This window comes from Protomyctophum parallelum (genome assembly GCF_964188405.1).
Source record: "Protomyctophum parallelum genome assembly, chromosome: 14".
In the NCBI taxonomy this organism is placed as follows: domain Eukaryota; kingdom Metazoa; phylum Chordata; class Actinopteri; order Myctophiformes; family Myctophidae; genus Protomyctophum; species Protomyctophum parallelum.
In genome coordinates this window covers 46082511-46107329 of record NC_139709.1, presented here as the reverse complement: position 1 = coordinate 46107329, position 24819 = coordinate 46082511, and the positions used below count along the sequence as shown (strand labels likewise).

General features: G+C 45.0%; 2 protein-coding genes across 2 annotated transcripts in view; one reads left to right on the top strand and one right to left on the bottom strand.

The window, feature by feature from the left end:
• LOC310871485 (partitioning defective 3 homolog) overlaps positions 1-24819 on the top strand; it is a 309024-nt gene that overhangs the window by 38939 nt on the left and 245266 nt on the right. Inside the window, 1 exon segment of the mRNA XM_083783040.1 lies at positions 8054-8155. Coding sequence (XP_083639166.1) covers positions 8054-8155 — 102 coding nt within the window.
• On the bottom strand, positions 8556-11218 carry LOC310871491 (tripartite motif-containing protein 16-like). The gene is made up of 2 exons (XM_083783050.1): positions 11160-11218; positions 8556-10382 (listed from the first exon to the last, which is right to left on the bottom strand). The coding sequence occupies exon 2, from the start codon at positions 10361-10363 to the stop codon at positions 8663-8665; it is 1701 nt and encodes a 566-aa protein (XP_083639176.1). The 5' UTR covers positions 10364-10382; positions 11160-11218; the 3' UTR covers positions 8556-8662.

Genomic DNA, 24819 nt, shown 5'->3' with positions numbered 1-24819 from the left:
ACACAGAGCAGGGGCCTCGAGCACTGACGAGGACGGATGAGAAGGAGAAGTAGAATGCTGCTGCTGTGAACTTATATAGGATAATTAACCACATGTACCATAGTAGTAAAACCTTGAACCATGAATTGCATAAATAGGCAAACATTCAACAAATTTGTTATATCTACAAGCTCCAAATGCATTGCAACATGTTATGAGCTGATAGATATCTAGCGAAGTGTTAAAAGGTGTAGAGGGGAAATGAGGAGTGGGCCAAGTACAGACCTGTGGAGGACCACCCCGCTCAATTGAGTATATACATAGGGTTTAAGACTTTAAGTTGATAATTACTCTTTCTTAGAACTATGTGGCATTTGGAATGTTTCATAAACAGAAGAGAAAAGAGTGAATGAGAGACTGGGGTACGCTAGTCAGGCCACACTAAAAAGGAAAAGGCAAAGAAGGAACAAGAAAATAAACTATTGGAGAAGGGGAGTATATTTGAGAGAGAGGTTGGGTTGGGTCAGTGAGTGTCAAAGAACTTTGGCTGCCTCCGCTGTCCTACTGGGGCTGTGTTTGTACGACCGGCCGTCACCTCGCTCTCCTCTCCTGTACAGGTTGAATATAAATAAGTGCAGAGCGGAGCTTTTTCCCCGACCGTGCAGCTGCACAGCCCAGCAGGACCTGGATGCTTATAAATCAGAAGCAGGGTAAATGGCAAGAAGGACGGTTGGCAGGAGAACAGGGCCTTGAATTCCCCTTGGCACTTACGTTAGGTGGAATGTTTGGCCACTCAGGACAAAGCTGTCCGTCTGTAGATGCACGCGCGCGTTTATCCAATATTCATGAATAATTGATCTTTCCACCCCCACTAAATTGTCACGCATGCACACGTCGTCCATGGTGTCGCGGTACAGGAGTGAATGGGCCATGAAACCTGCGTTCATGCTAAACCAAGACGTGCGCATGGCGACTCTGTGGTGTCGGTGTACAGGAGTGAATGGCTCTTTTGTTCCTCACGTCACAACCTTGCTTTGACCCCACCGTGTGTGTGTGGGACACGTGTGCCGCTGTGTAACCTGCCCTGCTCACACTGGTAAGACTGAACTGCGTGTGTGTTTTCAAGGTGGATTTATAACCATCGATAAGCAGCGCACACAGTCAACCTTATTGTCTCCGTTGAAGTGGGAGCATTTGGGCTTTGCTCACCTGCGGTCATTTGTATCGCTTTGACTCGAGCAACCGTACCATAATTTGTCAAGGATGGTGAGGTGAGGTGAAGTTCAAAGTAAACCACATGCACACAGATTTGTCTTTCACAGCAGAGTAATGTAGAGGTGCAGATTCCAAGCTGAGACCACTTAAATACAATGGGTCTGGGAGAGGAGGTCTTGGCCAGTTGGCCACATAACCATCAACGGTTACTTAAGGGCATGAGGACTTGTTATTTAGTAGTATAAAGGATTGGCCAGCTCAAGTCACGAGACCAGGATCATAAAAAAGGAAAGGCTTATTTCAATGAATAGCTGCATTATCATCGTTTACCAAGCATTGAAGAGCTTTTGTTAGTTTGACTGCATTCAAATTGGCAATTTAAACTTATTTTGTGGGTGCATATATTCTTTTTTATCATTATGGCATCATGCAATTTCATGCAATTTCCCAACCTGGGAACCCCCTAACCCAGACCGTCTGCCAGTACTTTCTGCAAACACTGGTGAAGTACTGCATGTCCGTTCCAACTTCCAGCACGCCGAAGCAGCTAGAAGGTTTACACTTCATCTAACATAACTTCCTCTCAGACCTCCACACAGAAGCGCACACTTCTCACATTGAAATAGTGAGCAGCAGTTCTCCAAATGCCAGCTCGATGTGTGCGTTCAGCCCAGATGACAGCTCTGTTCAGATTTGTTCCATCACTGAGAACTTGTGCCAACTTTAGCCTCACTGGATTAAAATGGTAACAAATCACTTCACCTTACTCTGTGCCTCACTCATATATATAACCGACGCATACAGAGCAGGACACAAGGTATTTTATTTGTGTATTAACTGTTAAAACTTGAAGATCCCTGTTACTTGCAGCAGAATATAAAGCTTACATGTTTTTAAAGGAAAACCAAATGTTTTTAAAGGAAAACCCAAAAATATCACATACTATACGTTTAGTTCTTTCCCAAACTTTGCCCTGTTGAGAACAACGGACCAAGAAGCAAAAGTAGAGCTGCAGTGAAATACATTTATTTTCAGCAATAAAATAGCACAGTGGGGGGTGTAAAAATGCCATCAACCTGCATAATGGAGCTATACACAGACAAGAAAACATGTCTTTGATCCAGCAGGGCCTTCGCATGGCTGCAGAGAGTGCTGCGTAGGGTTGGGTAGGCAGACGAGGTCTCCCTGGACCTCATCTATTGCCGCAGTTAAGTGAATAAGAAGTGTGTGTGTGTGTGTGTGTGTGTGTGTGTGTGTGTGTGTGTGAGCCATGGTTTTGTGTGTGTGTGTGTGTGTGTGTGTGTGTGTGTGTGTGTGTGTGTGTGTGTGAGCCATGGTTTTGCTCTCGGTTTATGCAATGGAGGTGAAAAGAGAGAAGGAAAGAAGCGAGCGAAAGTGCCATGTAGGGGTAAATCAGTCACAGGGATATATTAGGACGTGTGTTTGCGTGAGGGAGGGAGAGAACAAGAGACGGGTGACTAGATAACACTGAAAAGGGTATCTTTGCAAGACAAAGAAGAGATCCCGCACACTTGCCACATTTCTTTTGCTCTTTATTAGGTCGACGTTTCAGTCGCTTAGACCTTCATTTAAGGACAGACTAGATAAGACTGAAATTAGTTTTATCCAGAAGAATTGGGAGAAATGAGATGGCATGCACAAACAAATGACTCTCTAGTGTCTCTGTATAACTTTGCCTGGAAGCAACTACAAAGCTCTCTCTCTCTCCCTCTGCTCAGCAGGGCATGCTGCCTGCCCTCATTGACTGCAGCTCAGTGACCCTGAACCAACGTATCTTTTGGTCTGGGCCCAAAAGTCCTCTGTATTCCCCATGACAAATAAGGTCATGGACCCTCAGGAAGAGGCCCTGTGTAAACCAGGACTGGGTGGAAGCCTGAAAACAACCCTGAGTGTTCATTTAACTCGGGAGTGTACAATTTGAGGATTTGTGTTCTCAAAAAATCCCTCTTATGTTTGGTGTTGTCGCCTCAACTGCAGTCATGTCGTAAACCTAACACTAATGCTCGGGAACATGTCTGTCACCCAGGCAGACATTTTTTTTTAGCTTTGAATTCTAGAATGACACAAGTGAAACAAAAGCTCTCATTGCGGTTGTTTCAACATCGCTTGCATGTCTCGTCTCTCCTGTTGCCAGCTGTGTTTTCAGGGTCACGGATCAGGACCCCCGGTTCAGATTTCACGACGAGCATAAGAATACCCACAAATGCTATTAAAGTGTATGCTATACAAACAGTACTTTTTGGTGACACAGGAGATGCGTTATTTTTGGTTGTCCATTTCATTTACTCCAGCATGCGGTTACAGCTGTTGGGCTTCAGGTGTCTGTATATAGGCTGGGAAATGTCTGAGATTGATCGGGCACTCAGCCAAAATGCGTCAAATGTATTAGCTCAAATTGTACTCGATGAGTCAGCCCTGTAATTGCCAGGTCTGTCTGTGGAGCGTGCATTGCACACACACACACAAACGCAAGCACGCATACAAAGGGGAGATCTACTGACACAGATTTATTATACAGACAGTTTCTGTCAGCTGTTATTCATCACCTGTTGGAAGGGGCAGGAATCTCACGGCGGCCATGACCGCCGTTTTGCCCCTCACTTTGGCCGTGTGCCCCTCGGAAGATAACATGCCCTGGCCTGCAGCCACTGTGGCCACCACCATGCTCTCTTCTTCACTGTCCCAGTGCATTTGGTAGTTTTCCTCCAAAAACTGACAACACCAAAGGACAAAATCCTTGGTCTGCCTGTTGGTAATGTACAGTACCTAATACCTGTTGACATACTGTACATGGTTGAACAAGCCTCTAGAGACTTTAACCCATTCTGACCGGGCACCCATTTTGGTGTCAGCATCATGTTATGCTTTAGCTATTTAAAAATAGCAGATCTACAAGCTCATATCGCGCCACCGAGTGGCGCGATACGAGCTTGTAGGTCTGCTATTTTTTGAAAAATCGAAGAGCGACTGACATTTTTTAGAATCTGATCTCGGGTCAGAATGGGTTCATCAGACCAGTGTGTGTCCGGCGGAAACCTCGTATGAATCTGATCTCAGGTCAGAATGGGTTAATCTGTAACCTGCAGTGGACCTTGCACTTTATCTTTTTTTCTGGGCTCAATTACTCACAGGTGTGAAATGTAGGGCAACAGATAAGGGACAACATCAGTTATTTACATGACTGACTATATCTAGACCAGTGGTTCTCAAAGTGCGGCCCAGGGATCCTTGAACGGGTTCCAAATGGACCTGTACCTCCTGAAAGTGGACCAAATCGAACCCGACAGTGGACCAAATGGACCCTTACATGCTATGGGTTATTGACATTCTCTATTGATTGCATGGAAATGACTTAACCCATTCTGACCTGAGATCAGATTCATACGAGGTTTCCGCCGGACACACACTGGTCTGATGAACCCATTCTGACCTGAGATCAGATTCTAAAAAATGTCAGTCGTTCTTCGATTTTTCAAAAAATAGCAGACCTACAAGCTCGTATCGCGCCACTCGGTGGCGCGATATGAGCTTGTAGATCTGCTATTTTTCAATAGATAAAGCATAACATGATGCTGACACCAAAATGGGTGCCCGTTCAGAATGGGTTAAAATGAGAAAGGGTCTCCGAAAGGGTCTCAGAAAAGATTGCAGAATCATGACATGACGAGTGAAGGAAGTTGCTAGTTGTACATACTGTATTCACTGTACTTTGTATAATGCTTGGGACGCCTCTACTGTAACTGTGACATTAAATGTAAATTGCTTTATTTATAAGAAGCTTGGGTGAGTTTACCAGGGTCCCTGGGTGGACTTATTCCAGTCCTCCTGACATCACGTTATTTACTATAGCTATTGGGGCAGATTCAGCTGTTTGAACATTGACTTAGATAACATATTTAGAGTATGTGAATGCCTAAGCATAGATAGTTGGATACTGTAATTTGAATGGCGGCCTGTCTTGTTATTTACCTTTTCCCCTTTTTGTTTTATACTTCCTACTGGGTCACTGTACTTCCTGTTTGTCCTACTGTAAACTACCGGTAATGTTAATGTATTGCCTTCTGGACTCTTGCACTATTGCACAGGTAATGGGAGCTATATATGATGCCATGCGTTGCACAGTAACCTAGACGGGGAATTATAGCCCATAATCCTGGCTGTGTTGGTCTCACACTAGTTGTTGGAGCCTGAAAGAGACTAATGCTTTTCTGGGCGCAACAAACCGACGCCGACTTCCTATTGGTACACCAACCTATGAGCCCGCCTCTCCTCCCCAAGCTCCCGTCCTCCTCCCATCCTATAGTAGAACGCAGCGGAGAACACCGACGTCACCAGATTTGGGGCGATGCCCCGCTACACTCTTATTGGTTTATCGAAAATTCACGGTTCACTCCCGCTCCTATGCCACTTTTCCTGGGCACAGTTACACGTATGCTTCATAGCAGAAGTGCCAGTGTCCCGTTCACATCAATCTCATGGGAGCTAGTGGGTGGATCGTCTGGTTGTGGGCATTTGTGTGCAGTTCAACATTGGTGAACTTTGACCAGTTCGAAAATCAAAAAGCTCACTGTATTGACTGATTTGGTCATTAAAATAAACATGCTCCGAGAATGCACACGGCCATCTGACCGCTTGTGTGACGCAGGTGTGTGACTGGCTGCACTCGTACAGCAGGGCAGCGAGGTATTCCCCCTACATGGGAGGTATTCCCCCTGCCTGTTGCTCTGTTGTCTAGTGTCCATAACATTGCCGGAGCCAGGGAGGGTATCCCCTCGTGCGAGTTGTTTTTTTTGGCCCGTTTCCAGATCGGCCAAGCTGATGGCTGCAGCGCGAGCGCGCCTCCTTGATGTGCTCTTGTGATCTGACTCCAGGTCTTGCATGTCCCTGATCACTGCGGTGGATTATGGTCTGCCGAACTAGCACCATGGGAGCTATGACTAGTAGGACCCCGGGAGAGTGTGTGTGTGTGTGTGTGTGGACAGAGTCTCTATTCAGGGCAGTTCAGAGGTTCTTATTTACTGTGTGTCTGTGTGTATGTCGTTTGTAGGCCACAAATAGCTTGGCATAACTGTATCAGTAATAAGAGTTATGTTGCTATGTCACATCATGTGTGCACATGATCTGAGTGACGCATGCAGTGTCTCTCTGTATCTTTGTAATGTACACTATTTCATGTCTGTATACAGCATGCAGAATGTGATGTCATTCTTGTGTGTGTGTGTGTGTGTGTGTGTGTGGTGTTTTCCAGTAGTGCCACCCTATAACCTTGTTTACTACAGCATTACTAATACATCTCTGTAAGGTGTGGCACTGTGATATTTACTCTGAGCTATTTTTACTAGCCCAACATGGGCCTGCGGAATGCTACATGCGTGTACGCACGCACGCACGCACGCACGCACGCACGCACGCGCGCACGCACGCACACACACACACACACACACACACACACACACACACACACACACACACACACACACACACACACACTTCTTGTCCATCAACAGATGTACGGCTACAACTATTTTAGGGATTATTCTATTGATTAGTTATATATGAATGGCTGTGGAAAAATCTAAAAAGCATGGGTGTGTGAGTGCATGCATGTCATGCACCCATGCATTTGTGGAGATAAACCCATTGGTTCCCAAACTTTTTAGCTCGGACCCAAGCTAGTGAGAATAGCTCATCTACAATCTCACAACGCATCGCTTTGTGCTGCCTTGTGAGCTGGTAGATTGACTTTCTTTTTCTTCTTTTTTTTCTTCATGAAATTACTGGAAAGAAATCATTGAATTAGTTTTTAATGCATGAACAAAAAAAATGTTTTTTGGAAAATGTTTTGAAATAATAATTTAAGGGGCCCATAAATACATGTCCATGACGCACAAATAGGTCCCGAGCCAGTGTTTGGGAACCAGTGGATTAACCTCCACTGCCATGTTGTGACTCATTCCCTGTCAGATGTGGCATGTGCACATACTGTACAGAGGTGCACATACACTCTCTCTCATAATAACAACACTTTCTCCACTTAATCGAGCTGTTCAACTGTCATGTTAGCCCATTTCTGTGTGGGGTCTTTGCATGTCTTCCCAAATGCCAAATGAAATGTCAAACCATTTGAGGAGGATCATCTCTCTTTCGTAATCGCTGTGGTCTTTGTAATGTTTTGCCTGAGGAGCTTAAAGCTCCAAACACATTTGAACATGCATGACGGGTGGTGATTTTACATGTTGTTTTAGGTTTCATTCATCTGCCAACCTGAATGTTGATGTCTGTCTATCCTTCATCTACCTACGTCCATCAGCTTTGCAAGATTGAGGATACACAAATGTATCATCTATCTAATAATGCTATTTGTTTCCCTTCCTTCCTCCCATCCCACATTCCATCCTCCAATTCCATTCCTCTGTTCCCTCTCTCTATCAAGGTTATTACACTTCTGATTATTTCATTCATTTCATTCATTTCATTCATTTCATTCATTTCATTCATTTCATTCATTTCATTCATTTCATTCATTTCATTCATTTCATTTCATTTTTCAATTTCAGTTCAGCTTTAGTCAGTTTGTAAAGCAGCAGGTTTGCTAGTTATGTTTTTGTAATATGGGGTAGACGGGGTTAAGATTAAAAAAAACAAATCTCAGATATTTGTTTTCAAAAGTAGTGAAAATGGCCTTGACAAATGCTTATATTGGTGTGACAAAGACTACAACTATTCTTTGTAGTCTTTTTCTTTTCTTTGACGTTTGTTACTATTAGTACATTATTCCTTGTGTTGACTAAGTGTAATGAGTAACCCTGGTGTCCCCCTCTGTCCCCGTGTCCTGCAGGATGCTGGCTACTGGCTGCAGGTCCACCGCTTGGAGCACAGTGACGGGGGCATCCTGGACCTGGACGATGTCCTCTGTGACGTGGCCGACGACAAGGACAGAGTGAGTGGGACACAGTGGAGGAGGAGGAAGGGTGGGGGCCTAAGCAAAGGTTTAGTAATGGTGACCAGTATGCAGAGTGCTCAGGAGGCATGCACACGAACGAACACACACACACACACACACACACACACACACACACACACACACACACACACACACACACACACACATTATGGTTTGGAGAACTTTTGTTTTATTCAAAAGATTTCAGCTCTCTCCTAGAACCCCACCACCAAACATACAGGCACATTGTCTTACTTAAAAGTCTTCACGTACACGTTGGATTTAATTTTGTTTCTATAATGAACAGAGAACCACTCATTGGGATGGGATCTTCTATAGAATTTTGATTCCAAGTATTGTGAATATTGTAAACTCTTTTGAAAATGAGTGACTGCTTTACAAATAATGTAGTGATTTAGTCAACAGAAACAGTCTACTTTCAGGAGGGTAATAATGTTGACCCATGTATTTGGGAGTCATAAGAGACGATCCAAAAAATATGATCTACTTGAGTTTACAAAATTCAGCTTCACCTCCATAAAACGATGAAAGCCAAAATCCAGGATAGAGGGGCTGTGTGAATGTGGTGTGGACTCTGTGGAGGAGAGTCATGGTGTCTGGGTGTTCGACGCTGTAGAAGGACAGAGTACCTGCGCTGGGATCCAGGTACACGCCTATTCTGGAGATCACGCGGCCTGGGACATGAGAACCGGTATTTTGGTGGCTATAAATATAACCTCCCGCGTACATACCAGAATAACATTGTAAAGACCAACTTTTGTCGTTGGATCCGAATCCACATTCGTCGGCGGATCCCGTTCTGCTGATGTCTTTACATGCGACTGCTATGTGAGCATTTATGCTCCACTCCACCTCCCAGTAACTGCGTTCAGTCAGACCCTCTGTGCTCAGAACCTGATACATGTCACTGAATCTCTCTGGGTGATGAGGATGTGATTGCGTTTCACTCTCCCTTGTTGCTTTTCTGTCCCCTTCGGACAGAGACAGGTATTGATGTGCCGTGTTTGGATCCAGTGTGATCGGACGGAAATATTTTAAGAAGTCCGCGCGGGTCTCTGGATTTGTTGGTTTTGACAGAAGAACGTCCACTCGACATACTGTCTCCGAAATGTTTGTGCCTTCCTCTTTAAGAATGTGTTCTAGTTTGCCTCTCGCCGTCGTCACAGCCACGGAGACATCTTCAAAGTAGCTCAGAGCGCGGACGTTTCTGCCGATTATGTCGCCTGTACATTCACTGATCTTTGGGGGTGAGGTGTAACTGTGTAGAAAATTAATGTGATCCTCCGTGCGAGAGAGCTGCTCCTGCTCGGCACGTCTCCTCCTCAGCTCAGTAACCTCCTGCTCCACAAGCTTCCTCAGTTCCTCAACCCGAGTCACTTCACGTTTCAGCTGGTCCCTGATCAGCTCCCTCACCTCCGATCGGGTTTTCTCAATGGAAGAGATCAGCTCAGTCAAGATGGTGTCACTGTCCTCCACTGCTCTGTCAGCGGAGACATAGATGGACTTCACCTCCTGGTGAAGCACCCTCAAGTCATTCTCTCTCTCCTGAAGTCTCTGCTGGATTTCTTGCTGACTCCTATCAAGCTCGTTCTGTCTCTCAGCCCTTTCTGCCGCAGCCAAGATCGTATCGTGGCCTTTGTGCTCTTCCATGGAGCACAGGAAGCAGATACACTGCTGGTCAGTACGGCAGAAAACCTTCTTCACCTCGTTGTGACAAGAACAGATGTTATCCCGAAGCTTGGAGGTGGCTTTGATCAGCTCGTGTTTCTTGAAGGCAGGACACTGATAGTGAGGCTGGAGGTGAGCGTCGCAGTACGAGACCATACACTGAAGACAGGTCTTCACGGCTTTCCTTGTTCTTCCAGTGCAGCAATCGCAGGCCACATCCCCAGGTCCAGCGTTGCAGTGAGGAGGGGGCACAGCCCTGAGTGCCGTCTCCCTCACTCTGTCTACCACATCCGCCAACATGTTGTTTTTCTTCAGAACCGGCCTCGGGTTGAACGTCTGTCTGCACTGTGGACAGCTCCATCTCCCTCTCTCAGCATCCTGATCCCAGTGTTGCTCGATGCACCTACTGCAGTAGTTGTGCCCACAGGGAACCGTCACTGGATTCTTCAGTAGATCCAGACAGATGGGACAGCTGAACTGATCCTGGTCCAGTTGAACTACTCCTTGCTGTGCCATTTTACAACTGCCTGCCTGCCTGACAAACAAACAAAATGACAAAAGGAATGAGTTTAGTTTTGCTTTCTTTTTCTCAAAGATCTGATTGTGTGTGTGTGTGGGTGTGGGTGTGGGTGTGGGTGTGCGCGTGTGTGTGTGTGTGTGTGTGTGTGTGTGTGTGTGTGTGTGTGCGCGCGGTGTGCGTGCGCGCGGGGTGTGTTTAAAGTTGACTGTGATTCATTGGTAAAAAATTGCTCCGCTCTCTCCACAGAGCCGTAATAATGAAACTGAAACTACAGGCAGCGCTCTGTGGATTAATCTACTTGGAATACTACTATGTAAACATTTTCAAGCATAATTCCTGAAATCTAATCTCCAAATGTAATTAAATGACACAATACTGTGTCCCTTTAGACTTAGGACATTAGGGCAGCTTTGAAAAGGGAGGGAATCCTGTGGAGGCTTTCCTGCTTAAAGCAGCTGTGTTGTTGCCCCTCCCCCTCTGGAATGCACTTCCCAACCAGTTTAGAGTTAAGAGCACGTTTGCTTTCTCCCTTCCATCAAAACCCCGCTCAAATAAACCCACATTTTTTAAATAGCTTTGCCCAGCTGAGGTCCATGTTTCTCAACCCATGTTCAACTTTTATTGACTTTAGTCTTGCACTTTAATACTTTTTTTCTTCATAAACAAACTATGTTGCTTTAAATTTGTTTCAAGTAAATCAACTTTGAGTACTTGATAGGTCTTCACAAAGCATATTTTCCATACAAAATAATGAACGACAATCAGACTAAAGCAAAAGAGGACAATACATACCAGCAGTGCTACGACTGGGAGAAGTTGTAAGCAGGGTGTTTGCAGAGTATCCAACACAACAGGCGGGAACTAACTGATCTGTTCCCTGTTCTCTGTGCCTTTATGCCCGTCTCAGAAGTCACATGACAGGTGTCACGTGACAAAACATTTTGCTACCCACTTCCTGTATTCCTTAAAGAGATACTAACTGCCACTGAAAACATTGCATTTTCATCTTTGAAACACGAAAAACAAAGAAAACATTACATAAACTATAGTAATGGAACACACCTTAACTCAGTAATGGGTGAGACGTTTCTCCTGATGAACATTTAAAGATATAAGTCCCTGAAATTGTATCTTTTCCATGACCATATTTCTCTCTGTCGCACACACAGATGGCATCGTTGCTGTCAGGCAGAAACCTTGTATAGATCTATGAAATCATGAACACAGCATCCAATTGCTGTGAAATGTTGCATGCATGCGCACTCACACACATTCACTTACAGCATTGCTTTTCAGTCTATTGTCGCAGTCACTGCTATAACTACAGTAAATCACTTAAAAATATATTATGAAGAAGACTATTGACATTAAAAACCAATGATGAATTAAGGAACCCCAATAAAATAATTGAAAGAACAATATTGTCTAAACATGTCTAAGCAAACATTTTCATATTGTAAGTGAGGCCATGGTCAACCTTATGCTAATGTACCTGGCCATGGCTTACACACCTGTCGCTTTGTTTCTCTCTATTCCTAGTCTACAGTTTATGACTTTACAAATTGTGTAGCCTAACAGAAATGTGGTATGAGAGATGCTATTCTTGTTTAAGGAGCCCCAATAAACCATTTGAAAATAGAATAATTAAATTCCCAATACTGTCTCCATTTTAATTTGTAATTTGTTAAATGTCTTGTTTTATGCATGCTTTTTGAGTGGTGCAACCACTCCTACAAGCAGCAATGTCCGTGTACCTGTGTGTGTATATGTACCTGTGTGTGTACAGTACCTGTTTGTTTGTATGTATGTATAAGTGAGCACGAGTATGTGACTTAATAATAGCAGTAGGGGGCGCCAGAAACAGTGAGAGGGGTAGTAGCAGCAATGTCCGTGTACCTGTGTGTGTGTACCTGTTTGTATGTATAAGTGAGCACGAGTATGTGAGAGGGGAGAAACAGTGAGAGGGGTAGTGCTGTGTCTCTAATGAGAGAGAGAGAGAGAGAGGGGGAGGGGAGAGAGGGAGGGGGGGGGGGAATTGCACCACTCAGTTCACACGTGTGTGATTTTTTTATTGAATCAGTGAAAAACAATGACAACTAATGCGTCAAAAAATAATTATTAAAAAAAAGGTTTAATTTTTCTTTTCTTTTGTGTATATATATTATTTTTAAATAGCTAAATTTAAATGGGTAACCAGCATGACATTTCACCTGTCTTGTTTTCACTTGCTGCTTCCAGACATTCTGAGAAGTTGTATAACATCATTCATTTACATGTCTAATATGTGAGTGCAGTTTGCCGGCCACTGCTACAGAGCTGACAATGAGGTTATATCTTCCCTTCCTCTCTGGAGTGCTGCCTCAGGGCGGACCAGAGGTAGAAAGCTGTCGTTCCCTGATGTCATCGCTAGGGACACATGCTTCAGTAGGCAGGAACTGGGGGTGGCAATGAAGGACCGGTGCTTCAGTAGGCAGGAACTGGGGGTGGCAATGAAGGACCGGTGCTTCAGTAGGCAGGAACTGGGGGTGGCAATGAAGGACCGGTGCTTCAGTAGGCAGGAACTGGGGGTGGCAATGAAGGACCGGTGCTTCAGTAGGCAGGAACTGGGGGTGGCAATGAAGGACCGGTGCTTCAGTAGGCAGGAACTGGGGGTGGCAATGAAGGACCGGGAAATCTGGCGTAGCATTGTGGAATCCATGATCTCGGCCGCGGTTGAAAAATGATGATGATGTGAGTGCAGTTTGGATATGGCAGGTATGTGTCATGTCATGTGTGCGAGAGGGAGAGAGAGACAGACAGACTGACAGACAAGTTTTGTTAGAAACATCTCCTAAACATTCCATTCAATCAGCACTTTCTGTTCTCACAGCTGAGACCATTAATGTCCAAGGGAGAGGGGGGGTGAAGCACAGAACAAGTTTGACCACCTTCACACCACCAAGCAGTGTCATTGTTAGAGGTAGTGTTAATTTACTTAATAATTTACTTAAACCATGTCGTGGGCCGCATCGGAACTTTGCGGCCTGCTGATGGCCAGTTTGACACGCCTGGTTTAGACCATAAACAACTGCATATTAAGGTATAGAAATAAGATGCTGTATGTTATGTGAAGCCAAACAGACACCAAACGGATAATTGTATTACAAAAACTCAAGTCAATCAATTCATATTTGGTTCATTGATTCACCTGTGGTCAGACCCTAACAGTGGAGGTAAGGTCAGGAATAAGCATCAGTCAGTCACACAGGACCAGTGAACTTGACCATGAGACAGCAAACTGCGCCCTTGTGTTTACATCTTAACGCTGTCTCTGAATAGCAGGCTGACTGTGGCGCCATCAGGACAGATGGCTTCGGACAGCCTCTTATCCACTGTGACTCACACACATCTGTGTGTGTGTGTGTGTGTGTGTGTGTGTGTGTGTGTGTGTTAAGAGTTCAGTGTGTAAAGCAGTGTGTGATCATGTAAGCCTTGCATGTGTGTAGATACAGTATGAATTATGTGTGTTCGCGTGCGTGAGTGTGTGTGTATCTATGCATCCTGATTCCTGACCTCTGCCCTCTGAAACATCCATCATAGTTACTGTTGTCTGAATTGAAATGGACGGCTTTATTTATTTTATCCACCATTGGTGTCAATTAGATTAGAAGAACAGATTGAATTGAGGAAATGGAGACATAGAAAGACGAACAAAGTGACATTACTGCTGCATGTGACAGCTGCTTCAGTTCTGACGTGTGTGTGTGTGTGTGTGTGTGTGTGTATGTGTGTGTGTGTGTGTAAACGACAGAGAATGACATAAATATCAGAAAGAGAGACGCCAGGGACAGATGCTGTGTGTGTGTGTGTGCGTGTGTCAGTCAGATATGGATATAAAGACACACTGCCACTCATTGACTAATCCTTTGCTCTCACACACACACACACACACACACACACACACACACACACACACACACACACACACACACACACACACACACACACACACGGCACACCGTCCGGCTGGTTTGGCAGCCTATAGGTGCCCAGACGGTTGAGCCAACCGCCCGGGCCCATGCGCTTCTGTTTTGAGCAAGGTCTTCCCAGCTGTGTGAAATTGCTTGAGGTTAATCCTGATGTTGTCCTTGAATGGCGCTTTCTGACCTCCGGAGCTCTCTGACCAGTCGCTATAGCTCCGAGTAGAGGACCTGTTTGGGACGGCGAGTGTTCCGGCATTCACACAACATGCCCCTGTCCATCTGAGCTGGTGTTTTAACACATTCTGACCTGAGATCAGATTCATACGAGGTTTCCGCCGGACACACACTGGTCTGATGAACCCATTCTGACCTGAGATCAGATTCTAAAAATGTCAGTCGCTCGTCGATTTTTCAAAAATAGCAGACCTACAAGCTCGTATCGCGCCACTCGGTGGCGCGATATGAGCTTGTAGATCTGCTATTTTTAAGTAGCTAAAGCATAACATGATGCTGACACCAAAATGGGTGCCCGTTCAGAATGGGTTAAGATGATGGTGCTGCCAATGCCGTTTGCCTCCTCAAGCACACTTGTGACATTTGTGTGCCTCTATAGTTCCATTTGTTGTGCAGAATTGGGCACCTCTGTTGGTAGGACTCCAGGGCTCTTATGTGTCTGCTGTAGGTGGTCCATGTCTCATATAGGAGCGTGGGCAGGATAACTACCTTTTTGCCAGCAGGTCAGAGTTTTCGAAGACCCTTCTACGAAGCTTTGCAAAAGCCCCCCCCCCCCCGTACAGCAGATGCGATGGTGTACTTCGCTATCAATGTCTGCCCTTGGGGAGAGGTGGCTTACCCAGGTAGGGCTAGACAAAACAGTGAAGGGCGCACACCAGTGTTGGTTAGGTGCTGCTCTAAGGCAGTAAACAACAAAAAAAATCAGAAAAAGGCGCACACTCGCAGGCACCGTCGCTGTATGTTTACTGACAAGAATCCATCGTTTTCAAACTAGGAGGTCTTCCTCAGGGAATTACCCAGGTAGGGGAATTGGTCCATGTTGTTGATTGTGATTGTTGGTTGTGTTATGGAGGAGTCTGGTGGTCTTTTTCACGTTCACGTTCATGTCCAATCCCAGGAGCTTGTATGCTCCGGCAAAAGCATCAATGCTCTGAAGATCTTTCTCTGTGTGGGCGACGATGGCATTGTCCTCTGCATATTGCAGTTACGCGCGCGTGCACGCACACACACACACACACACACACACACACACACACACACACACACACACACACACACACACACACACACACACACACACACACACACACACACACTCGTGCCTTCGTTTTCTCTCCGTCTCTTTCCATCTTCACTTAAACACATGCACATTCTTGCTCTGTTTCGTCATCTTCTCTATGCGTACACTACACTGTATGCAAGCGCAAACACTGTGTTGCGCGCACACACATCCCAACGACATATCCTAGGTGTGTGGTGACAGCCAGGCTCTCCTGCTGTGAAGTCATATAACCCTACAGAACGTGTGTGTGTGTGTGTGTGTGTGTGTGTGTGTGTGTGTGTGTGTGTGTGTGTGTGTGTGCGCGTGTGCGCGTGCACATGGTGGTGCAATGATCTCACAGAAGAAAATGCATACAATAGATGAAAGAAGAAAAGTATGCAAAATCTGTCAGACCAAGTGTGAGTGGTATGGACAGTAGTGTGTGTGTGACTGCGTTTGCGTCCGTGTGTCTCAGCTGTGTCCACCACTCCTCCATCACTGTCTCCATCTGTCAGTCTGGTGCCCGGAGTTATGGTAAACACTCGGGGGGGAGGGAGAGTCATTTTGATTATAGAATAGATCTTAAGTTCTTAACACATTTTAGGCGGGAACCCCTTTTGGTGTTAGCATTATGCTCATAGTGCACGGTGGCGCGCTACAAGCTTGTAGGTCTGCTATTTTTGAAAAAAATCGAAGAACGACTGACATAGAATTAAGCAATAAGCCACGAGAGGTCTCAGGTCACCGGGTATTTTACACTGCCTGGGAGCGTAGGCAGACCCGACGCGCAGCGGAGGGTCTTCTACCTCCCAGCCAGTGTAAAATACCCGGTAAGCTGGGGCCTCGAGTGGCTTATTGCTTTTCTAAAACGGTTACAAACATATAGCAATATTAAAACTATTAAATTCACAAAAGTATCTACGCTTTGTGCCACCAAAGCGAGCGACCCAGAGCCAAAACACTTCCTTGTTTTGCTCCGCAAGTAGCCTACTGTATGTGACGGGAGAATAGCGCTTGATGTATTTACGGGGGCTGCCTGGAGCCACACATTCACAGTCATATGAGCCGGGCGGTGCTTTAGACGTCCGCACGGCATGTGTTTGTAAAGCAATCAAGCGCTCCCCTTCCCCAGTTCAGCTACGTACAAGGCTGCAGTTTGATACAAAGTGATTGAAGGAGTGGGTTATCGGTGAAATTTACACCGGTCACGTGACGGTAACCAGCCAATCAGAATGAAGTATTGGGACTACCCGTTTTTAGAAAACTGTCATTTTCAAACAGACATTTTTTAGAATCTGATGTCTGAAAATGGGTTTATGAGTGTTTTGTGAGTGTTTGAGTGGTTTTGTGGGTGGTTTTGTTCCACCCTTAATGGTCCGACACATTTAGTGCGTGCGTGCGTGCGTGCGTGTACATTCCCGTGTCTCCTCATGCATGCATTAAGCTGCCAGAGCTCTATATAGCTGTGGTTGCTCCCTAGTGGTGACAGACAGACACAGAGATAGACAGACAGGTGGGGCCAAGAGGTTAAATAAGCCTTGAGGACAGGAGATTGCTCCAGACTAGTCTCCTGTCTCAGCATCAGAAAGCATTTCAGTATGTTAAGATTAGACAGAGCCCTGTGGGGGAATGCGGGTGATGCAGTAAGCCCACAATTAGAGAAATAAGATACATATATACAAATGAAAACACAACTCGTGTAAAGTGAGGGGCACCTCACTTCTTTAACCCACTAATGGCCAAGTTGCCAACCTTAATAACATCTTATTGTGCCTTAGGCCAGCTTTGGCTGACTTTTTGAATGACAATAGAATAATGTGCGATATGACCACAATGTCACGAAATATCTCATTTTAAAGCTGCACATCTCTAGTTTACACCGAAAAACAAAATATGTTCCTAGCATGTTCCTTCGTTTACTTATAAGCACTTTAGTACACCTTGGTTTGACTTATCACTGAAACCAAGGTCTACTAAAAAGCTTATAAGTAAACGATGGAACAAGCTATAATCATAATTGTTTTTTCATTGTAAAGTAGTGACTTGGAGCTATAAAATGAGACATTTCGTGACATTGTGGTCATATCTCACATTTTTCGATTGCCATTCAAAAAGTCGCCAAATCTGGCCAATGCTGGCCAATGCCCCATTTCTTAATTCGTCATTTTAATGCAATAAGAGGGATCAGCGATCTAAATACAATACATCAAGTTTTACTTTGGATTTCAAAGTAATACCCAGAAGTTCCACCTGATGGCAGGAACGTTCCATTATTCTGATTTTGACAAAAGTGTTAAATCTGGCTAAATCACTTCCTGTCAAACGAGGTAAACAAAGGAAGCTAATTTGACCCCTAGCTTATAGCTTGGCCGTCCGGATTGCTAAACTAACATTAGCTTTGTCATAACTTAGTCAGATTAAGCTTAAAAACGGCCAGGAAAATCCCCAAATATCAATTTTTTTGCCGCGGATCACATAGAGACGGCGCGCGTGCACGATAGTGCACGATCGCGCGGGTTTCGGCCGGTTTTTGGTAGATTACATACAAATAATTAAAAAAATGTCAAACAATTGCAATATTTTGTTATAAAAAGACGTACTGACAGGGCAGTACGTCTACTACGCAGATAACGTCATTGGCTTGGAGGGATTTGTTGATTTACTACGTCAATTAACATGGCAGTCTATGGGCTTGACGTAGTCTTGGCCACAAAGGAGTTAAACAAACATAGTACCCTAAACAAGTCCATAGACTTGTCTGCCATATGAAGTCATGTGGCATGCTGGTTTTTTTACGTCATTATAAGTCCATAGACTCGGCTGCCATTAATGTTTCTAAAATATTATTATTTTAAAATCATTTCCAAAAGCCAGATAGCGCCCCTCAAATATATATAATAAAATCACACTCGTGTGAAGTGAGGGGTGCCTTTCATCACAATGATGACATCTGATGATGTCCAATCATATTATGAGCTTATTCCGTGTACGGACGGACGGACGGACGGACGGAAGGAAGCACAGACAGACAGAGCTGTGCCTTGAAGTGGCTGCAGTCTGCACTGCTCAAATAATAAATAAATTGACTTTTGAACTAGGCAATTGACGACTGGATGAACATAATGACAAAGTATATTCTACCAATAAATATGTCGGCTAGTCGGTACTCGCGCATCGCATCATTGTATCATCTTTCAATAAACATATGAGCATTCTCTCAAATCACTCTGTGGCTCATGCAACCTGGAAAGTGACAGACCAAACTTGGCGTGTGTCTCTCGTATGATCTCCGAGGTGTGCAGAGCTGAATGGCAATTCAGACGGACCAACGGTTTCAGAGAACCCCAAAAAACATGAATAGTAAAAGTACAGTACACCGATTCTCTTGTGTGTTCGGGAGATTGTGTTTTCGACCATTAGGTTACTTATCAAGACCATATAATGGAGCCAGTATAGGCTTTACTGGTCTTGATGAGTAACCTGGTGATTATGGGTTGATAGCATTTAAAGAGGGTATATAAATACCTAACCCGACCCATGACTTGCATCGCTTCTGACATGCATGGCACCGTCTTAGTAGCTACAGTATAATGTACCTCTGTATATCTGGTAAATATGGACATGCATAGTACATACTACTACATCTATGGCTCATTTTTGAGTGTTTGGCCATGAATAAATAGTATGAGTAAGTAAAAAGTAAGTCTGTAACATGCCCCAGGCCCCCCCCACCCAGCCTCCTTCATTGAGTGCACTGTATATAAGATGACCTCATTTATTCCAGCCTCTACCCCTCTCTCCCTCCCATTCCCTTTCTGTCTGACCCCCCCCCATTTCTACTTCTCCTTTTCCTCTGCCTCTGCCTCTGCCTCTCTCTCTCTCTCTCTCTCTCTCTCTCTCTCTCTCTCTCTCTCTCTCTCTCTGCTAATAAGAACAAGATGGCTATATATATTACTGTAGACGGGGTTCTAGCCTCACGGAAACTTCCACAATCCAGGCGAAACCTCTCAGAGGAGGCAGACAGAGAAGGATCTTAGACAGACACTGTGTGTGTGTGTGATCGTGTTCATGTACAGAGAATTACATACTTCTAAAACTCAAGGGTCTTGGACACAAAGACTGTGTGTGTGTGCGTGCCCGTGTGCGTGTGCGCGAGCTACTTGAATTCGGCTGACACTGGGACTACACCAGACGCATCCGTGCGCAGAATTTACTGTGGGCGTACCGTGCTTTTGGAAAGTTCCAAAGCCTCCAATTGATGTTGCTATTCAAACCCGATGACATTACTTGTGATTATGAAATGACAGGAGGGCTGTTTATAATACATTCTGACTCCATAAGTGTGATTTATTACGATTGATCGGGTACAGTGATTATATAGGAAAGAGGGAGAGAGATGGGGAGTGACACATGGCAAAGGCCGTCGGGCTCAGGAGTCGAACCTGTGGCACGCCGCCCGGCCGGGTTTGGCAGCCTAGGTGCCCAGACGTTGAGCTACCCGTCCGGACCCATGTGCTGTTTTTTTTTTTTTTTTTTTTTTTTTTAATAGTTTTTATCCCACGATTTTGTAACCCATTTTTCACCCCTGTGTCAATTATCTAATGTGATCCTGGGCTCTACACACGCTCCACCAACCTGGGGAGAGCAACGGACTTGAACTCATGCTTCCTTCATGCCTGAGTGTCCAAGTTGCTCCTTTACACCTGACAGGGGGGAGTTTCCCTGGTTGGACGTAGCGCGTGGAAGGAACACGTTATTCCAACCAGTTCCTTTCCCCTCCATCAGGCGCCCCGGCTGGCCAGGGGGAGGCAGTTTAGAGACCAGGATTACTGCATGTTTTTTGTGAGGGTACCTACCCTAGGGGACACGGGGAGAACATGCAAACTCCACACAGAAAGGCCCTTTCGCCAACCCCGCCTTCGGGTATGGGCACTGATGACGCGGAGGAGGAAACACGCCGCACCCACAGCGTCCCGAGCGGGAATCGAACCCAGGACCTTCTAGCTGTGAGGCGACAGCACTACCAACTGTGCCACCGTGCCCCCCCATGTGCTGTTTTCTAACTGACAAATTTAGCTTGGGTCCACCTGGAACCCCCCGCATGGACCCCTGGGAGTCAGATAGAATTTACACACGATCATATTTTTTGAAAAGCCACGCATAAAACACGCGTCAATGAAGCCGTGTGTTGGCGGTGCACAGCCCTTAAAACACTGATCTTTCATTATGCCTCCCCCAGACATTCTGGGGCTAACTTCTGACTTGCAAATTATGCCATTAGTCACATTTAGAAGTCATGTGCAGAGTGTTCGCCCAAACAAGCCCCTCGCTTCAGGCTCTTATGTGTGAGAATCAGTATTGGTGGAAATCAATCTTGAAAACGACGTCACGCACACCCCGAAACGCGTAAAAAAATGTTTACGGGTCTTTGAGAAGCTATTTAAAATGGTGAAGTGTCATTTGTGTTGCGGTGGATGTCTTTGCGTTTGAACAGGTCACCTCTTGTGCTCGGCAGACAGTGGCACTAGTCACCCCTGCTAATGAATGTAAGGCCTTTTGGGAGGTTTCTCCTCCTCTCCCGGTGCCTCCTGGGTAAACTCTGTGTGTGACAGTGGTCCTTGTTGGCCCTGGTTGCTATGACGCCTGTGGTGTTCATGCGTGCGTGCGCGCGCGCGCGCACACACACACACACACACATACACACACACACACACACACACACACACACATACACACATACACACATACACACATACACACACACACACACACACACACACAACGTTTGCCTCAATTATACGATTAATTTTTTTTATATTGGAAAATGCAGGTCTACAAGCTCACAACAGTTGAGCTTGTAAAGCTGCTATTTTCTGTAGTTTTGCACGCCACCTATTGTACAACTAAGTATACAATAGGCTTAACCCATTCTGACCTGAGATCAGATTCATACGGGGTTTCCACTGGACACACACTGGTCTGATTAACCCATTCTGACCTGAGATCAGATTCTAGTCAGTCGCTCTTCGATTTTTCAAAAATAGCAGACCTACAAGCTCGTATCGCGCCACTCGGTGGCGCGATATGAGCTTGTAGATCTGCTATTTTTCAATAGCTAAAGCATAACATGATGCTGACACCAAAATGGGTGCCCGCTCAGAATGGCTTAAGTGGTCAACTGTTACTCTTCAGGATTCAAATTCAAAAGAGTACGCAGATCTACAAGCTGAAAACGTGTCGCTTTCATGGCCACGTTTTGAGCTCCTAGATCTGCTACTTTTGATGCTTTTTTGTGACGATGGATGGGTGGTTTCTGCTCGACATCAAAGATATATTTACATGCATGCTAATTCGATAATGTTAACGTTTATTTAGCTATAACATTTGTTCTACTAGTTGACGGTACAAACATGACGGTAAACCGTAACGGTCACACAGGTGATCAGAGAGCTCAGAGAACACATTAATAAAATCTGGGAATAAATTCCTTAGTACCTTACCAATGTGTTTTTAAAGGTGTCTAGTAGTAACACATCTAACAAAAATCAGTTTCCCTAGGAGAATCTGTGACAGCTGCTGAACCTGGGACCTCCATTAGCAACCTATATGCAGGCAAAATGTCATTCTACGAGGGGTCAAACTAGGGTTTTTTCCATGATTCTGAATCCATTGCGAGCATTTGTTACGCATGAAAAACACTCCTTGGGCTAAAAACGGCCATAGCCACTTTTCCAAATGGCCTCATCACATTTGTTTCCTAGGGAAACTGAATTTAAATCTTTGTGAGATGTGTTACAAACACATTGGTGAAGAAATGTATTGGTAAGGAATTTCTGCTGTAACCAGATTAAACATTGTTCTGATGATATTCCCTGACCATGACAGACAGAGAGACAGAGACAGACAGACAGACAGAGAGACAGACAGACAGACAGACAGAGAGAGAGTGAACACAAGGAGGAGGAGGGGAGATGGAGAGAAATCTAGAGAGTACAGCAGGTCAGCTGTGACCACACAACCTTACATGGACACGAACCGGAGACGACGCCACAACTGACCCCAAGTCTGTTCATCTGCCATGGGGAGGATTCGAGAAGTGGCCAATTCCTTATTTTTGATCTTTATTCTAATGTTATACGCTTGGTTGCCTGTGTCGTGCTCAGTAAAATGGCAGATAATGCAAGCTCACATTCGTGACGCCTTGTGAGCTTGCATATCTGCTATTTACGGCACTCAACACCAGCGTGCAACTAAGTATAAATCATGCTTATCCCATTAAGACCTGGAACGCATCTGTGTCACCTTAGCTTTTAACCACTTTAACCATTATTTTTAAACTTTAGCTATAAAAAATAGCAGATACACAAGCTGATAGCACGGCTATTTTTGAAAACTCGTGACAATTTGTGCAAATCTTGAATACATATATTTTTAAAGCGAACATCTATAACTCAAATCTTTGCTTCTGGGGGTCCCTGGAACAAAACATTTTGAGATGGGGGTCGGCCACCAAATATATATAATTGTGGGGCTCTTTGACATGAACTGATATAGAAACATAGGTTTTTTGTGTGTGTGTGTGTGTGTGTGTGGTAAATGGTAAATGGTGCATTTATATAGCGCCTTTATCCAAGGCGCTTTACATAGATTGTGCATTACATTCACCCATTCACACACACATTCATACACCGATGGCAGCGGAAACCATGCAAGGCACCAACTAGCACATCGGGAGCAATTAGGGGTTCAGTGTCTTGCTCAAGGACACTTCGACAGTAACTCTGGGGGAGCCCGGGTTCGAACTGGCAACCTTACGGTTACCATCCAGGCACTCTACCCCTGAGCCACCGCCGCGTGTGTGTGTGTGTGTGTGTGTGTGTGTGTGTGTGTGTGTGTGTGTGTGTGTGTGTGTGTGTGTGTGTGTGTGTGTGTGTGTGTGTGTGTGTGTGTGTGTGTGTGTGTGTGTGTGTGTGTGTGTGTGTGTGTGTGTGTGTGTGTGTGTGTGTGTGTGTGTGTGTGTGTGTGTGTGTGTGTGAGAGATAGTGTGCACGAGCGCATTGTGAGTTCTTTTTACTTTCTGGAGCATCCCAGCAAAGACACCTGGGCATGTGTAACAAAGACAGAGAGATGTCTTCAGAACTGTTCTGCTGTGCTGGGGAAAAAGTCCTAATTGAGTGCCTGGTGGGAAATAATGGTTGTAACTTTACCTGCCTGACAGTGTTCATGATATCGCCGATGTTGGCTGCAAACCTCGTATGTCGAAAACGCTCCCTTGTTTTATCGCTTGCCGATCCACAAGCTCTCAGTGCGACACGTTCTGAGCTTGTAGATCTGCTATTCTCACTACTTTTGTGTGACACAATGTGGAAATACGAGGTTTCTGCCCAACAGTGATGATAATGCTTTGTGCTGTTATATATGTGCTCTCTGCATGGCTGGGCTTTTGACACTGCTGTTTAATCAGACCAGTGTGTGTCCAGTGGAAACCTCGTATGAATGTGATCTCAGGTCAGAATGGGTTAACCGCATTTACATTTATGCCTAAGTCATGGATATTTTAAACCTTTGGAAACCAGGTAGGATTAGAATACCTGGAGAACTAGCAACAGTCAGTCTGGGCCTCGAGGCCTGACACCCACTGATGGCTTGAGTACGGAGGAACGCTGGCGCCCTCTGTTGGTGGTGTGGTGTCAATGCAGCACCAAGTGCTCCTCCAAATAATGGGAATCGTGTGCTGGGAAATCTCTGAAAATGCTTGACTCTGAATAATCACTTTGTTATGGTGAGGACTTTCCTTTCCTTTTTGAAAATTGTGCGCTAAAGAGAATGCCCACTAGCCAACTGTTCTACTCATAGTTGTGAGTCGACGTTGCTTCACAAAGTCCCTGTAGCATCATGACAGCAGTACGTCATTTGAGAGTTGTGACTCCTAAATAGGGCTGTTACTTCGCTGATAACCAGAGTTGCTGGGAGAAACTGTTATGTCGCGGGAAAGGAAGCTAGAAATGTCATTTATAATGCTACTACAGTACACACTGTATACTAGTTTAACGTTGCTTGATGTGTCATATGGAAGTCGAAGTGGACAAACTTTACAAAGAATTGTATTCTGAACCATTTAAAAAATATATTCTTAGTGAGTTGTGAAGTTGTAACTTCACTCTACACCAAGTCTCTTTGTCAAAATAGCCGATCGACAAGCTTAGATTAAAGC